Source organism: Mustela erminea, chromosome 12, assembly GCF_009829155.1.
Source record: "Mustela erminea isolate mMusErm1 chromosome 12, mMusErm1.Pri, whole genome shotgun sequence".
Classification (NCBI taxonomy): Eukaryota; Metazoa; Chordata; class Mammalia; order Carnivora; family Mustelidae; genus Mustela; species Mustela erminea.
In genome coordinates, this window is record NC_045625.1 from 79,403,661 (window position 1) to 79,422,403 (window position 18,743).

The 18,743-nt window shown below is 37.7% G+C and overlaps 1 protein-coding gene across 1 annotated transcript; it reads right to left on the reverse strand.

Moving 5' to 3' along the window:
• Positions 1-913: 913 nt before the first annotated feature.
• On the reverse strand, positions 914-17,901 carry ANXA1 (annexin A1). The gene is made up of 13 exons (XM_032307251.1): positions 17,712-17,901; positions 10,974-11,053; positions 10,771-10,879; positions 10,158-10,252; positions 9,223-9,336; positions 8,706-8,796; positions 8,387-8,466; positions 8,141-8,197; positions 6,154-6,247; positions 5,177-5,272; positions 3,861-3,919; positions 2,148-2,270; positions 914-1,272 (listed from the first exon to the last, which is right to left on the reverse strand). The coding sequence occupies exons 2-13, from the start codon at positions 11,037-11,039 to the stop codon at positions 1,219-1,221; spliced, it is 1,038 nt and encodes a 345-aa protein (XP_032163142.1). The 5' UTR covers positions 11,040-11,053; positions 17,712-17,901; the 3' UTR covers positions 914-1,218.
• Between the last annotated feature and the right edge of the window lie 842 nt (positions 17,902-18,743).

Sequence of the window (18,743 nt, forward strand, 5' to 3'; positions counted from 1 at the left end):
AGGCTGTAATAATCAGCATATCTGCCAGCTTCAATTTGGCTGATATATTAGGACCCAAGCGATCATGATTGTTCCATAGGAGCTTTGACCTAAGTTTCACACTTCACACAGAAATTACTTCAATATGGATCACAAACTTTAAATGTTAAATGGAAAACTATAAAACTTAGGAGAAAACAGTGGAGAAAATTCTCAGAGATTAAGGTCTGTAAAAAGTCTGTAAATGGGACACCAAAAGCACAGTCAATGAAAAAAAAATTGAAAATCTGAACCACATTAAAATTTAAAGCGTTTGCTCTGAGAGAGACCAAGTAAGACGAGCTGCAGACTAAGAGGAAACATTTGTGAGCCATGTATTTGACAAAGGACTACTATCTAGAATATAAAAAGAATTCTCTAAAACTTAACAATAAAAAATAAACAGTATCAAATGCAAAATAGTGGCAATTTCAAATGCTGGCAAGGTTGTGGAGAAACTATTCATTTATTATGGAAAAGTGAAGCGGTATAGCTACTCTGGAAATAGCTTGACAGTTTCTTTGAAAACTCAGCATGCAACTACCATTTTTTAAAAAGAGAGAAATTTTCATTGCTCTTATCATTTTGTCTTCACACTGGTTTGTGAAACAGCAGAATGTTCGATTGTTAAAATGCCAATGCCATAAATCCATTATGACACAGGCATGCTCTCAATTATCTGCACCCAGGTGACACAATGTAAGGAGTCCATTTTCCAACTCTGTGAATATTTTAAAATTTCTTAGTAATTTTAGTATGCAAAATCAATTTCATTAAATTATTGTAATTTAGGATTCAAGCTCCTTTCCTTGATACAAAGTTAAACAACTGCCTTACACACACACACACACACACACACACACACACACATACATAGAGAACCAATGATTCACAATTGTCCTGCAAAATCATTTTATTTTCTACTGCACAAACATCTTTCTCAGGTAATGTTACTAGAACAACCTGCTTACGAGGTTTTTATAGCTTGGGATAAATATAGTTGTTTTCTTTTTTTTAAAAAAAAACTTCTATTATATGGAGTTGTGATATAAAAATGATTTATAGGCTATATTTTTCAGAAAGCATTTAGCTAGAATATAATCCCGCTGAGAAAACTTTCCCATTTAAGTCTATGATATGGAATGAAAAGATAGGATTAAAAGTCTTCTGATCAAGAAGCTTGCGATCATCAAAGGAATGTCAGTCTCCACAGAGAGCCACCAGGATTTTTTCGTAATCTCCCTTGGTTTCATCCTGTTGGTTAAGAAATAGAGTATACTTAATACCATCTGAAACCGTATTCAACATAAGGTATTTTTAATTATAGAAGAATTGTGTATTTATAGATTAACAGGTATAGAACATATATCACAATATGCAAACTCCAGGATCTTTTATAATATCATTTAAGTAATATAATTAATATAGCAGATAACTGATATTTGTTAATCAATTATTATATAAAAAGAAGTACCTTTCAAGATTCAGATTATGTTGACATGCTGTATATTAGAGCCATTATTTTCCAAGTATGAAATATCACACAGAATTGAGTGAGCTTAACACAGCATAATTTCATATCATAGTAAAGGCTATCTGACTCACTCACCAGGGAGAAAGTGATAAGTCTGTGATTTTCTCACCTTTCCTTGGTAGATTTAGTTATCCAGTGTAAGTGACAACTTAACTTGAAATAGTCATCTTTCAATCTTTCAATAAGTTTAAAAACCTTGACTTGTCTTTATCTTTATTCTTAACATCATAATGAAAATTTAAACATGCATGTTTTAACACATTATGTGTGACAAAATTAAGGAAAACTTAGAAAATTAAGTTTCTAATCTCTGATCGATATTCACTGCAAAATAAATCACTATATCTCCCTACTAAAATATTTTGGTTGCTAAATTTATATACGGGAAACTAAGTATTTCCATGGCTACTGAAAAATCTGTGTAGTTTTTCACTGGTCCAATCAAAGTTCAATTTACTTATAAATTACATATCCTAATATTATGAATTAATTTTACATATAAAATCCACAGATACGTAAGTCAGACTTTTTCTCTGGAAAAGTTGCAAAGAGGACTGCCATTTGTGGAGGCAGCATTATGAAAATCACAACCTACCAGGATGGCTTGGCAGAGAGAGATACCATACAGCTTCTGGTAGCACGCTTTGATATCATTCATGTCGATTTCAGAACGGGAAACCATGATTCTGATCAAGGTCTTATGACGAGTTCCAGAACCCTGTTTAAAAGCAGTGTTGGTAAATGTCATATTCAGAGCATACTCTTCATAAAGCGGGGGCAGGTCTGAATGTGAAGCTCTTTTGTTCATTCATTAAAATACCCCCCCCCCACACACACACACACATGACACAGGTGGAAATAAAATAACAGGAAACCTACTGCTGCATCAGCTGTATGTAAGAACTTTTACAACCTCCTCACTGTCTTCCATCATCCAGGCTTTTTTTGGCCTAAACTATTCAAAAATTACCAATAATGTGAACCTTCTAAATTGTAATCTGACCATTGAATCCATCTGTTTAAAACCCCCCATGGTCTTTGGCTGGTTTTAGGCTGAAAAGGAATCATTTTATCTGGGTTTACAATGCCTGCCTAATTCCACAACCTCCTGGACTCTGCACCAATGGCCTCATTACATTCATGATCTTGAAGAGTCATGCTGACTCCTCCCCTGGACCAGCTTTTCCCTCCAGCTCTTCCGCAGCTGCTCTCATCTAGTTAACTCCTATTCAAGTTTCAGGTCTTCGTTTAGCAGACAGCAAGTCGACATTGATTCCTCCTGCTCTTCTGTCATACTAGGTGTTCGTCCTGACCCACCTAGATAATGACCTGCCTAGATAGCAGCAGGCATGAGGTCTGGGACTCCACTGCCTACCACATGGGACACGATGCCTATCATGTATCATTTCAGAAGGACTCTTTTCATTAACTGAATGGTTAGCTCTCTCTCCCTCTCCCCCCCACTTTTTCTCTTGATGCTTCCTTATTTTGGAGTTGCAAAGGGGAAAAAAAAGACAACCTAATAACTTTTCACAATACCTGCATACAGGTGGCACCCTGATGCATGCTAGAGAATAAAGTTCAAATGAAAAGTGGCTGAAGTGGGGCGGGGGGGGGCGCCTGGGTGGCTCAGTGGGTTAAGCCACTGCCTTCGGCTCAGGTCATGATCTCAGGGTTCTGGGATCGAGTCCCTCATCGGGCTCTCTGCTCAGCAGGGAGCCTGCTTCCCTCTCTCTCTCTCTGCCTGCCTCTCCGTCTACTTGTGATCTCTCTCTGTCATATAAATAAATAAAATCTTAAAAAAAAAAAAGGAAAGTCGCTGAAGTGGGATTGCAAATCTATCTCAATAACACCTTCCACTTCTGTATTAAAATGACATTTTAAAATCTTAGAATGAAATATGAATCTAGGGCATGGATGACAGAATAATAAAAAAGGCAAGTGAAACTTAGAAAGGAGGAAATTATAAAACCCACAACCTTAGCGGAAGTAGGTTACTAAAATCATGCAATCAAAGAAAAGGTACAGAACTTTCTCTGCTGACTCAGGTTTTATGCAAACACTGAGAAAACCACAAATTATTGACAGGCTCACCTGATTACCTTAACTGTAAAAAAAATACAACAAATCTGACAGAATTTTATTCCAATAACTGTGTATTGCTTCTTGCATTCAGTGGAACAATGATTCTTTTTAATGGGAAGATATGAAAATAAGTGTGGTTTTCAAACAATACGAAGTTTTCTGTTTTTCTCTCCACAAACAATAATTTCACCCCTCAGCGAAGCATGAAAATAGAATGTTATACCTTCATGGCCTGATGAAGCTTCTCGGCAAAGAACATCGGTTTGCTTGTGGCACACTTCACTGCAAGACAAGCACACTTTAGTGGACACAGTCACCACACAAGAAGAAAGACGCGTGTGAAAGTTTTACCAGCCAGGTTACATTCTCCACTTCTCGAAGTTCCTCATCCCCCACTTAATAGGGGCTACTGGGCCTATAACAAGCTTTCTCCAGACGGTGGTCTTGAGGAATCTTTTCACTGACAACATCGCTATCTCCTCTATCTTAAATCCACACAATGGCAACTCCCCTTGGAAGTGGGGAAACTGGCAGGTGTTAAAAGTCATGTGGGCATAGAGTAAATACTTTCTTCATGTCATAATAAGAATTTTTTTTAAGGGAAATAGGATTTTCCTTCACAGAGAAAACACGAACAGACAGCCATTAGTAATATTCTCTGGCTTGCTACTCAAAGTGTGACCCATGGACCAAACATACTGATACAAACTGGGAGCTTGTTAGAAATGCAGAATCTGAAGGCCCCACTATGGACCTGCTAACTCAGAATCTGCATTTTCAGAAGATTTCCAGGAGATTGACGTGCACTTTCCTGTTTGAGAAGCACTGCTTTAGAACATCGGTTCCCAGGTCATCGGGGGAGCGTGGGACCCCTATAAAGCCTTTTTATTCTGAACACCTACTGAGCTAATCCCTCTGGATTTGTCCAAGATGACCCAAGCAGCAAGTGACAGATCAGGATTTGAATCTGCATTTATTTATTTCCAAACCGCATGTTCTTAATGACTGCTCTGACTTTTCCCCGAGCCATGCGCAGCCTGGTGGATCACCTGGCATACATAAATGCTCAGAAAGTATTTCCCACTTGTCCACCTTTTGGAAAAATTATTATTTTTATTATAATATTATAAATATTACATTACATATTCAAATATTATATTAAACATATTACTTTAATATAACATTTTAATGTAATATTAAGAAGGCATTATATAGTTTTAGCTAAATATTTATAGTCGTTATCTTCTACATTCCCTCTCTATAAAACACAAGTTCATTATATCTTAGTTTTTGCTTTTTTTATTTTTAATTTAATTTTATTTGTGTATTCATTTATTTTTAAAGAGTCTCCACCCCCAGCATAGAGCCCAACCTGGAGCTTGAACTCATGACCGGCAGACTAAGACCTGAGGTGAGATGAAGAGTCAGAGGCTTAACCAGCTGAGCCACCCAGGCACCTGTTTTTGTTGTTGTTGTTCACTGTGGGACGGCATTGACCGTTTCAAGTTAGAAAAGCCTCCCACCTCCATGACTACATACCGATAGCCGTGAGGCATTTCTCAATGTCGCCTTTCATCTCCAGGTCCAGGACTTTGTTCATGTCGTGCTTACTGTACTTGCGGTACTTCTGGAACACTGAATATGACATTTAAACTAAGAGAGGTACAAAGGATCCTGTTCTCTAGCAAACTAGCAAAATCAGGGTGACTGACGCAAAGCATTCCTTTGGATGACTGAATTTCAAAATACACATTTTAAAGCTAATCATTTAACCGGGCATATTTTGGATACGTCATCTCCTCCTAGGAATGTAGCTCATGTGGCCATTTTAGGTGCTCCTGTATATTTTGGGGAAGTTTTCGCAAGTTCTGACATTTATTAGAACTGGCATGTGACTGACAAGCATGACACTTACTACTTCAGAGCTACATGCCATACCAAATGGGTCTTCCCTTATAGAAAGATCTGTGCAGGAAATGTCTCTTATTTTTATCCTTAAAAATCAGTGTGCTATTATGAGATAATGAACTTCAAGTAATCAGTAGGATGTCCCCCTTTGCCTTGGCTTCCGAAAGGTTCCAAATCTAGTGCTTGAAAGACAGAACTCTTGTGCTTTTTGATTTGGGAGCATCTCTGTCTTTTGTTATTTTTTGTTTTTTTGTTTTGTTTTGTTTTGTTTCCCACGTAATCTTGAGTTTAATGTTTTTCTTCATTGTCATTTCATTCTGTTGTATGTGTATATTTGTCACACCTAGTCCAAATATTTGGGAGGAGTAGAAATAGTCAGGATAATTAAATAGTGTTCTGCCTGCCAAAGTCACAAAGCGTGTTTCAACTCTTACAGAATGGTGGCTGTACAAAGTTGGACAAATGCACAAATAGCAGTAAAGGGTCAGGAGCACTACATCCACTTGGTACGAGTGACACTGAAGAAGGCTTGTCTCTCTCCTTTCTTTGATTTGCCCTCAAGAAAACTGCATCTACTATAAACGGTTTTCAGGAATTTTTCTTCTTACCTTGGCGAAGGTGGGGATAGGCTCTGGTGGTAAGGATGGTCACGAACACGTTCACATCCGTCCCCTTTCTCCTCTCTCCTGCTTCATACAAAGCCTACCAAGAAATACAAACATAGGGGCACCTGAGTGGCTCAGTCGCTTGAGCGTCTGCCTTTGGCTCGGGTCATGAGTCTAGGGTCCTGGGATGGATGGAGCCGTCCGTCGATCCCCTGGCTCCTAGGACTCCCTGCTCATCTGGCTCCCTGCCCACGGGCTGCTTCTCTCCCCCACCTCTGCCACTCCCTGTGCTTGTGCTTTCTTTCTCTCTCAAATAAATAAATAAATGAAATCTTAAAAAAGAAAAAAGAAACACAAACATAAACATCTGACTGTCTGCTGACTTGATATCTGCACAGGAATGTTAGATCTCTTCAGAGATTTTCTAGGCAGCTGCTTCATGTGTGTCTAGTTCAATGACAGTAGGCAATGCCAAGAATGCAGGTTCCTTAAAGATAGGGACCTTAGTTCGTTTTCAAGTATCTTCCACAGTATGTCTTAAGGCAACCCTGCAAACAGTAGAGACTGAATATATTTTTGCAGAATAAGTATTTGCTGTATTAACTTGCTTTCAGATGATGCTTTATATCAAGACAACTCCATGGGATCCTCTAAAAAAATTTTTTTTTAATTGTTCAAAGTAACTAATACATCAGTAATACAACCATAACCTAGATCTTGAATTTTGATATTAAAATTTCTGGATTCAGATTCTGACTCTGCAACTTAGTTGCTCTATACTCTTAGATAAATAATTTAATCTTATGAAACTGCAGACTTTCCTCTTTTGTAATTGGAAAAGATAATCCTCGCCTTATTAGCACAAGCATGCTCTGTTAACTTTGAAATGTTAATTGCCGTCATCCTCCTGGGCCACACTAATCCACGTAGCTTCCATAAATATACATCTAGCAGCCCTGTTCGTCTTAAGATGGAAAGCAAATTCGGAAATGTCACAGGCAAATAAAAATCATTTTTTTATTATGGGCAATTATTCAAATACTGACTTTTGTATTTTTTTTAAATGCTTACACAGTTTCTGTTAAAATGGCCCAACTTCTGATGGACATAAGGTATTTTGGACTTTTTAAGCAAACGTCTGGAATGTGTGCATTTACTCAACAGAAAGTTAATGAATGTCTTATGTGAAAGGTAGTGTACTGGCACTGTGAAGGGGTATGGACACATGAGTTTCTATCCTACTGACTCACTGTGAGGAATTTATAGATACAGTACTATCCCAAGAGGAAAGCATATGCAAGTAATAGTTGGGTATTTTGTTTGTTTCCTTTTTTTTTTTTTTTTTTCCTTTAACAGAAAATCCAGGCCCTAAAATGGCACAGTTTATCTAATATTGCCAATGGATTGGTGTATAAATAACCAACAACCTCACCAAAACTATGTGTGTCAATATACTTGAAAGTATATAAATACATTATTACAATTTTTATAATTATAGTATCTTTACTATAATTGTTTCATACAATGAATGCCTTTACAATATACACTGAACGTCTATAAACCAGTCCATTGTTCACTGGTAAAAGAATGTTCGATGTGCTTGCCTACTCTTTCTACTTAACTTAAAAAATTGTTCTTACTTTTCTTATACATGGTAAGATAAAAATTCAGAGTTTTCTCAAAAAAATGATCCTTACGAATGACAAATCAAATTCTCATTCTTTTCTTTCCATCCTTGCCTACTTTGTGGACAGTGAAATCTTTTAAAAGCATAAAGACCACATTTTTCTCTCTTGAGCTCTCCAAGCACAGGAGACACACAGTGTGCACCGTTCAGGGAATAAACGCTAGGGGCCATCGGTCTCCAGAGGACCTCAGATTTGCTTTCACGTAGCTTTCACGTAGAGGCATCAAGTGGTGACCCCAGCTAGCTCAGGACCCATCCGACATAGGAAAGTTGGCTCCAGGAGTATTTGCAGCACTTGCTTACCCTAGCATCTGTATCAGCCAAGTCATCATTCCAGCCCAAATCCTCAGATCGGTCACCCTGAAAAAAATCCCATTCTCTGGTAAGTTGTTTTCTAGCATGTAATCACAGGATTTCCTTAATTCCCTTAAAATCAGATAAATAATATTTTTTGAGAAAAAGAGACTCAAGTGCTTATTTCAAGGGAGAGAGAATCTCATTTTACTCTTCATAAAGGAAGAGGTATGTCCTGACCCAGAGGAGGTATACCTTAGCCAGAGAAAGCAGAGCATTCCGATAATCTCCAGATGTGTCTGAGGTGATATCTTTAGCCAGATCTCTCTTCAGTTCTGAGAAATGAGAAGACCGTATTTTGCAGTAAACTAGAGATAAATCGGCACCCTAGCAACTTGAATACGGTCCTGTAACAGCGTGCCTGCACCAGACCCGTGCCCAACAATGAAGAAATATTATACACTGCAGAATCCCCAAAGCCCTGTCATTAACATCCACATTCAATTTTAAGAAATGCATTATCAGATTTAGTTTCCAACTGAGGTAACTTGGATGGTTGGGCATTGAAATGTACCTTCTCTATAGACTCTGTTAATTTCTCTGATCTCTTTGTTAGTTCTTGATGCCAAAATTTCATCCAGAGTGTCTTCATCAGTTCCAAGGCCCTGAATTAAAAAAAAAGAAATGCAAGAAAAACTTTGTTCAAAAGCGTCTGCTAGTTTATGGATCCCAGAATTCATTTGAACCTAGCATTTAGTAAATTTCCCATAGTATTTAGTAAAAATCCACAATGTTTAATAATCACAATCAACTCTATTATATTGCTCTAAAAACAAAATGGGTTTAAAGCCATTACTTTGCACAAAGACACCTAAAAGGATGTATAGAAATCCGTACAGTGACAGATAACACGAGGAGAATGCAAGTCATACAGCTGCCGACATCAACATGTCATTCATTCTACTCACTTATTTTATTCCTGCTGACTGGTGTGCCAGCACTAGGTAGAAGGATATAACAAGGACATATAAGGAGACTTGACCTGTCCATTCTGCCGAGGAAAGGAATTTTGCTTCACCCAGGTTATTTACCTTCATGGCAGCACGAAGTTCATCAGCGTCAAACTGGGCTGGAGTTTTCAATAGCGCCAAGACAACTTCCTCGAGGTGACCAGAAAGGGCTTTCTTCAGAGCTTCATCCAGGGGCTAAAACAAAAAGATTAGAGTCAGGGCTTCTAATAACGGACATGCTGGGCAATATAGCAATATAGGGTTACCTAACCTTTAGGATCAAGATTTCTAAATCCAGCCAACTTTTAGATACAAAATATGGTATTTAGAATGTTACCTTCATTTTTTTTTTTTTTAAGCTATAGAGTGATTACAGTGCAATGTACTGGCTTCATTGTTAACTTGAAAAGGATTTTTTTAAGGTTTCCCTTGATCTTTTACAGGAGGAGGAAATCACAAAGCTCCCAACATAGGGGTTTGTGTATGGATAGAAACAGAAGTAAGAATGCCTTAAAAATAATGCATTAGTGATTTTCCAGACTTTGGAGTTTGCACTGCTCAAATAAGCTCACATCAGACATTGCCTTTAGATCATTTTCTAACTGCACTCCTTAAAAAAAAAAATGGCCCATTTTTGGTATAAAAAATACAAAGCTTACTTTTAAAGTAGAATTATATGGATATACATTTAGACACGAAATTGCTGTTTTAAGTTTCAGCAAAAAACACGTCAGTCCGAGCACAGTCCTTATTGCCAACAGTGCTCTTGATATTTGTTATATTCAAGTTAAAGACTGGTCTCCATTAGAGGAGTCATCTGCAAAGAACCAAGACAGCTAATGTCTGAAACCAGAAATTTGCTAGTATTGATTACAATTAAATGGGTAAATACTGTAATCCTAGTCTTAGTTGTAAAGGGAACACAGAGTTAGAGACTGAAAAAACTAGCTTCAAAATTCATGCTTAGACATAAATGTAATTGAAATTGAATATCGAAGTTTCCCACTCCAGCCTACCTTTCCTTTTTCCTGGAGATAAGCTGCTTTAATCTGCTGACGCTGTGCATTGTTCCTCTTAGTTAGAATGTCAATGATGGTTGCTTCATCCACACCTGGAAATAAAAGGCCATGAAGCTTTAAAAGCAATTTTCGTCATCATCCATAACTGACATAAAATAATTCATTACCAAGATGGTCCAAATGAAGTTCTAAAAAACTAAAAAACATAAGTGACAGAACCCTAGGACATAGAGGCAGTATTAAAGGGAAGCATTTCAGATGGCACTCCAGCCATTTGAAGGAGAAAGAAAGAGGAAATTGTTCCTGGCCCTCTGTGTTGCATTGTTTGATCCCAATTGAAACCCTAAATGTGAGCAGAGTTGATTTCCACATTGAGTTTCTGCTAGCAGTGAGCTGGTAAAAATATCAGTCGTTGCAACAGAGATTGTACTGATTTGACCAAATTTCCTAAATGCTGAGAAAAGAAATACATCTTTGTTTGACAAAGAAATCTTTTTTATCTTCAAAATGAAACATACTTTTTCCACCGCATATGTCCCTTTTTTGATAGCCATTCAAATGGCCATTGTGAAACGTCCAGGAGGGGACTGTTTGGGGAAGACATACTTACCTTTAACTGTTATCGCGTTATGCAAGGCAGCAACATCCGAGGATGGATTGAAGCTAGGATAGGGGCTCACTGCTGACCCAGGACCGCCTTTGGATCCTTTCACAGTTTTCTGTGGATGAGAGAGAAATGGAGTCAGGTCTACTCATTCTCATTAGTTTCTATTCTGATCTTTAACTAAGTTATTTTATGGTCACTTGACTTACAATGTATTCCTGCTCTTCATTTTCAATAAACCAGGCCTGTTTGAGGAATTCTGATACCATTGCCATTTTGAAAGAAGGATCTGGAAAGAAAACAAGTAGATGCTATAACAAAACACAAACTGACTATATATCTGTATCACCCTACTCTCTCACATACACAAGACGCAGAGTAGCCTTGACCTTACTTATGGATTACTTTAGGAGCATAACAAAATGCTAGATGTAAGCTTTTTACAAGGAGGGTCCTGCCCTGGAACAGAAACCCATAGCCTCCACTCAGACACGTGGCTCTTGGCATATTCAGTCCTAGCCTTTAGGGGTCATATGGTTCTACAAGTAAACATAGAGGCTGAAGAGAGGAGTTGGTGATTTACTTCACTGATCTAAATTTATAGACCATCCACCGAGCACTGAGGGGCCAGAAAATATTGAAACAGCATCCTTGTCTCAGCAAGTGTGTGCTTCCTGTGCGAAAAGACAAAAGCTAAGAGGCTGTGCTGGCTGATCTGAGCCTCTCTTGAAATGAGTCATTATTAACCTGACAGAAAAGTTAAAGAGAACAAAACAGAGAGGAGGTTGTCATATTTGGGACACGGAAAGAAATCTACCAAAGCAAGAAATATTGACAGAAGCCCAATCAAAGAAGTCTAAATGTATCTCCAAAGCTTTAGGAAAACATGAATGGATTTCTAAAAAGACAGCAGCATGATTCCTTTTATATTTCAGAAAGATCACTTATCCTGTATCATAGAGAATGGCTAAGAGATGGGCAGGATGAAAGATTGGAGACTGCTTGTAGACCTTTAGAGAATCTGTGTAGGATTGGTGAGGGCTTAAAGAAAAGTAATGGCTAGAGAAAGAGCATAAAGTTTTACATTTATGAGGTAAAAACCATCTGTGGCAGTCTGCTGTCTGTCTCAAAATTCAGATTCAGACTCAAAATGTTAAAGAAGTTTGATAAAGATTCAGAAATACCATCTGAATATGGTATTTCTCCCTCAAATAATTCAGTTTCCTTTTCCATTCCTTGATATAAGATTATTTCAGTACTTGGAGTAATTGCTATACTCACATTGCTTCCTAGTTGAGCCGTCCTAAATACTAGTTCATATTTTCCCACCCAACACACAAAAAAACTCAGATTTTGTAACGGGTTCTTTGTTCTCACAGGAAGCACCAGGGTAAAGGTTGCAACATAGATGCCCCCTTTTGGCAAACTCTATCTTGAAATTTTTTGAATTTCTATCATGGCTCAGCAGCATTTTTATTTAATCGATCATTTATATTTTTAAGATCTGAAGCATGTTTGAAACCTAACGTGTTCCCTGTTTTATCCACAAAAGAAGCTACCAGTGATCCTTTTTGTCTGGGGATGTGTTTTTAGGAGTCCATGTTTAAGGTCGATGTATCTCTCCATACCCTTTTGTTTATCCCTCTAGAGACTATGACCGTGAATACATCTGAAAAGAGTTTGGAAGGGTAATCTCAGTAGTTTTAAATTCTTGATATGAAGGTCAATGAATCATGAGGAGTAAGACTCATAACCTGATCCCTGAACAGCATGTTCAGACAAAGTATTTCAGCCACACCTGCTGAAAAATAACCTCAGTTTCAAGTAATGAGATTAAATACGTGAGGGAAATCATATCTAAAGCAGAAACTATCTTCACTTAATTATCAGGGGATAGTTCAAATTACTATTCTGTCATCTGTGAGAAGAACCAATATATTGTGCATTCATTTAAAGTAATCTCCTCCCCACCCCACCCCCGCAACTGATAAATTTGAAGTTATTTCCTGAGGTAAAGTCACGATATACAATTTTGCACAAGGCTTTAGTTCCCATTACAGTCGTAATCTGGTGCAATTGCTGTTGGCACGTGGAGTTTCATTTTCCAGTTATTTAGTTGGCGCATCCAGAACGTCTAGCAATTTCTGGCAAGGTTTCTGGTAGTTGAAATTCCCATTTTTATAATCTCATCTATGCCCTTCATAAAGTAGAAGCCTCAAAATGACTGATGCGATTGGTCACTTAGAAAAGTATTTTCCCATCAGCAAAATAAGCATTCCAGTATTTCCACTCTTTTCAGTTAGAAAACCAAGCAGAACAAAAACTTCAGAAGAGACCAGAGACTAAGAATACTGTCAAATATAATTTTAAAAATGAATCTCACAACTTCAAAATAATTTTTATGAAAACTTTCCTCTCCTTCATTTTTTCACTTCTAAAAAATGCTCACATAATGCATCAGTTTCTTTACATAACACAGAACAACAAAAATAAGGGGACTGAATAATTTGTCTGACACAACAGAGTCTACAGAGGAGACAGCTTTGTAACATATCTTCTGAGTTCCTAGAACTTGTCATCTGAAACAATTTGGATAGTCTAAAATCATGGCCTAGAGAAGAAAAGCAGTCTGAAGAGACCATCTCAGAAAGGCAATGAGAGGAAAATAGAATCTCAATCTAGCCAAATAATAGCTCCTAGATCTTAGCTTAAAAACACAGGAATAGTGGCAGGATATAAGAAATTGCCCTGAAGGAAAGAGATTTTATCATGTACTAATAGTTAATTGCTTAATGTCAACTGCATATATTAGTAGAAATCTTTAACAGTTGCAGCATAACCTTGCAAATACCACAGCAGAAGTATTTTGGCCAAAAAAAAAAAAAAAAAAAAAAAAAGGCAGGGAGTGGGGCACCTTGGTGGCTTAATCGATTAAGCCTTCAACTCTTGATTTCTGCTTCTGTGGAGATCTCAGGGTTGGATGGAGCCCCCATCAGGCTCCACATGGGGTGTGGAACCTGCTAGAGATTCTCTCTCTCTCCCTCTGCCCCTCCCCCAGTCTTCCCCCATACACCTCTATTTCTACCCACCTCAGCGCACACACTCCCTAAAAACAAAAAATTTTTTGGCCAAATTGAATTGCTAAACCATTCGGTCTCTTCAGTAATTACCCTCTGCATAAAAACCAGCATTAACCTATTCAATAATAGAAAGATAACACTTGGCTTAACTATAGATAAATAATATATATAAACATACTTTATAGACTGCTACATGTTATACAAATATCAGATATGATTAATATTCAGAGAATAATTTGACCTAGAAAATAGAACTCTACAGTTCAAAAAGTAAACTAGATAATTCTATGACTTCACAAAAGATTTTCTTTTTTCTGTTTCTTTTTTTAGTTGCAGTGTTTATAGTAGGTCATTAAGAGCTTATTTTAATAATATACCTTGGCTCTATGTGTGTGTGTGTGTGTGTGTGTGTGTGTGTGTGTATAAAATCTGGCTACTAATGAGCTCTGAAACCAAGTTTATCTCAGCTCTTAACGGCATCTAATTTGAAGATGAAATTGGTCATTTATAGATAGGCTGACCTATATGGAAATTAATATTTCAGAGTTTCTTCTAAATGTGTTTGTGAACGTGCACTGCCAACCGATCTCATTTATCTGTGCATAAATGTGTAACTTTCTAGAGATGAGTCTTTTTTTGTATATTTATGTTTCAGAAGAGAGATCTTCCTCATTCAGCAAGGAATTAAAGAGGGTAAGACACATAAAAATATATTAGGCAGAATGCAGGATCCATGCTTGCTAAACTAGAAGATAAAGGCATTCCAGAAATGGGTACATTAGTAATTGCACCAACTCGAAATTTGAGAAACTAAGGCTTGTATCAAAGTTAGTTTCCTGATTTTTTAAAACTGCACTATTGTTGTGTCCTTGTTTTTTTACTATATAGAGACAGAAGTCATTTAGAGGCATAGGGACATCATATCTGTCATGTTCTCTCAAATGTTCCAGAAAAAAATACACTGAGAGGGTGGAAAGGGGGAAGAGGATAAAACAAACGAGGCGTATTAGCAACTGGGGGATCTGGGTATAAAGGATATGGTAATTCTGTGCAATATTCTTGCAGCTCTTCTGAATGATTAAAATGATTACAAAAAGTGTTTGTTTGTTGTTGTTAATCACAATTTCTATCTCTCTTGACCTCATGAAAGACCACTTCCAAGATCTGACAGAAGCTGAGTTTCGTGGCCTCTCACGCCTTCCTAGTATGATCTAGAATGATCAGTTACACAGCAACTAATCCTTGCATCAGACAACTCCCTTCTTCCCATTTTCTACCTGGGAAAAATGGTGTGATTTCCTGGCAGTGTTTTAGACGGAAGTGGCAAGCATTAAGTCATACATAAATCCATGCCTTCTGATTGCATATTCTTTTAAACTAATGACCAAAAGACAGTGGCAGCAATGTTATTTTTAAATAGCTCACACTTGAGAATCAAATTCATTAAGAGTGAAACCATGGAGACTGGGGCAGGGTTCGCCCTAGCCCTCGGGTGTTTATTTTTTTCAATGATTTGGCTTGTACTCCATTTTTCCCTTGAATGTACATTTCACAAATCTTTTCCACACCTACCTGTGTGAGAGAAGGAATTAGACTATACAACAGCATGACTTATGAAGAACCACTTTACAAAACGTAGTCTCATGAATATTTTGTTTCTGGGTCTTTGGACAGGGTGTTTCCTTTATCTGGAATACCATTTCTTCCTCCATATTCTCTCTCCTATGCCAAAATGTTGCTTCTAAAAGGACTCAGCATAGATGTCCTCACATCCTCCAGAAATCTTTCCTTGGTTCAGCACTCAACTGGATGAGCTTCTGTGTTCTCCCAAGGCTTCTTCCTTTACTGCACTAGCCCCTACCATTCTGGATAATTACCTTCTATTGACCTATCTGTATTCCCCAGTAGGATTACCATGAGAGCAGAGCTAACCCACCCTTCACTAGGTTCCTCCAATCCCTGGATTTCACTATGGTAATAAGTGTTATTGAATCAATCAGCAGTGTACCAGTGCTAATTACTTAGGAAACATATCTATACATTTAACAAATGTTTTCCCATAACTATAGGATATAAAAATAAGTATTGAGGAGTGCTGAACCCTATTTCGATTCTCTTTAACGGACTGTATGGCCTCGAGAAAACTTTAAACTTCTCCAGGGGTCTTCATTTGTAAAAGTAAGCGTGTTGGAACAAACAGTATCTAAAATGCTGAGATCTCTGAAGTGTCTACTTAAATTTCACCTCAAGTGGATGGAGGTGAAGAAAATTAGCATAATTAAGGAAGATATTATGTAAATTGTATCTGTTCTGATCTTTCAGATAAAATCTTATCCCATTTTAAAGAAAAATGAACTCATTTACTCTAAAAACCACTTTGGGTTTAATCACGGAAAAATAACAGTTCCATTGGCTTAGCTGTTTAGCTCTGATTTCAAATACAACTCTAGGGTCTAGAGAGGATTAAGAACAACCAACTCAGCAAACTAAGGTCATACACAGAAATTAACCTTTGCAGATCTTCTTATTGAGATGGTACTTAAGAAGCATGAAACTCTGAATAATGTTACTATAAACTGTTTTGTCCACATCAGTCTGGTGTTGGCTGGCTACCTCCTGTGGTTGGGCCTGAGGCCAGGGTGGTATCGTAACTTCTGGAGAGGAGGCCCTTTCAGAATCAGGAAACCTGCGTTGGTGGTATAGTGGTGAGCATGGCTGCCTTCCAGAATCAGGAAACCAGCACTTTACCACATCTGAATCATCTTACAGTGTGCCTTCTCTTCCAGCTACCAAAATAACATTCCGGGGTGCAGAGGGGAATGTTCTTTTTTCAAAGTCCATGTGTAATTTTAGATATAAACAAGGCAAGAAAAAGCACACCTTTCCTAATCAAGCTAGCTTTAAAAAGTCAGACTTCAGGACATTTAATTTAACATTCGAAATGGGCTAAGAGAAAAAGTCTTGGAGGAAATCTTGTAATGAACACTAGCTGGCTATATTATGATTCAAATTCTCTCACTTCTGCAAATATATCCAACAGCAGTTAAAAACTCTGCTTTAGATCTGCTTTGTGCTTTTCTGGGGAGTTTTATGGCCATAAGTTCTCATTCACAATCTAGATACTACTAAACAGAATAATTTTTGGAGGACCCAGCTGGCATTCACAGGAAGAACTTAATCTGACGCCACCCAGAAAATATTTCCCTTCCCCTTAGGTTTTCAGAGCAGCACTGGAAAAGCCTGTCTGTGACACAGACTACAGGAATAAGAATGTGGCCACACCCTCTTTAAATGAAATGATTAATAAGCGGATCCTCTTATTTATTTATGCTGCAAGAATAAACATAACGTAATTTCAAATGTTAATTACAAAGGGCATGATTATCACTCTGAGGTCGGAGTCTGTTTGATTCTTACCGAAAAAGAAAATTAAGAAATCCTGCTATTTTGAAACAGTTTCCTGAAACCCACCTCTGGCACTTCTGCTCTTCTGTGCTAACTGCCCTTAAGTATCCAACCTCCATCATGATTTCCATGTAAGACCCACACAGCTCTTGGAAATGTATAACTCGTGGGAGGAAAACACATTCTTTCCCTTTTTTTCCATGCTAACTCCTCAACACTACAATAAGCCAGTATTAAGCAAACGGTCCATATTTGTAAAACTGTATTTCTTAAGTAAAACGAAACATTACGATTTAGTGGTTTCCAAAATATAAATACCCAATGTGATTTTACAGAAAGACTTATCAAAACATAACGAAATGCAGGCAGCCATAAACCCTAGAGAAGCAGTAACATGTAACATCAGGATGGAAAAAGTTTTCCAAACAATCAAAACTAACTAAAAAGAAAACTAAGACTTACCCTTTTTCTCCAACTTCTTCCAAAGCACTGAAGAGAGATTCAACTGCGAACGTTTCCTACTAGAAGTGAAGCCTTGTGCTTCTGATTTTATGGAGTTTGAAAGGGGACCACACCTAGCAACCAGAAGTTAGTAATTGGTTGCCCTTTGTTTGAAATGTGTGGCTCAGCCTCCTCTGAAACAAAGTGAAACAAGTCTTGCAAAACTATTCACTAAACCAACTCCTAGTTGACAGCACAAAGGGAAAAAAAAAAAAACGGAAGGACAGATTTTTTTTTCTTTTTCCTCTTTAGTTTGCACTACTTTTTCCAGAAAAAAATAGAATGCAGTAGGTTTTCAAGAACACAGGACTGTCTACCCCAATCCTGTTACCAATGATTGGCACCCTTCTTTAAACAGATTGTGAAATGAAAAATGTATAAACTTCAATATAAACCCAAGAAAACCCTTTCAGCTTGAATCCCCAGCTCCATCACTTATTACTATGTGATCTTGGGGACATAGTTAATTTCCCTGAATCTGTTTCTACTTTTTGTAAAATAGGGATAATATTATCCAGGCTGTCTAAACAGTAGAATTCTTGTGACAATTGAGAAATAATATGTTTTTTTTAATTTTAACATCATGCAGTGCTGATTACCTTTTATTTATATATATTTTTTAAAGATGTTATTTATTTATTTGACAGACAGAGATCACAAGTAGGCAGAGAGGCAGGCAGAGAGAGAGAGGGAAGCAGCCTCCTGGCTGAGCAGAGAGCCCGATGCGGGGCTCGATCCCAGGACCCGGGGATCATGACCTGAACCGAAGGCAGAGGTTTTAACCCACTGAGCCACATAGGCAACCCCATTTTATCTATATTTTACCAGCATTTTCCTGCCTTAAAATAAAAGATTTCTTGGAGCATCTGGGTGGCTCAGTTGATTGAGCATCTAATTCTTGACCTCAGCTCAGTTCTTGATCTCAGGATTGTGAGTTTAAGCTCTCCATTGGGCTCCGCACTGGGCAGGGAACCTACTTAAAAACAAAACAAA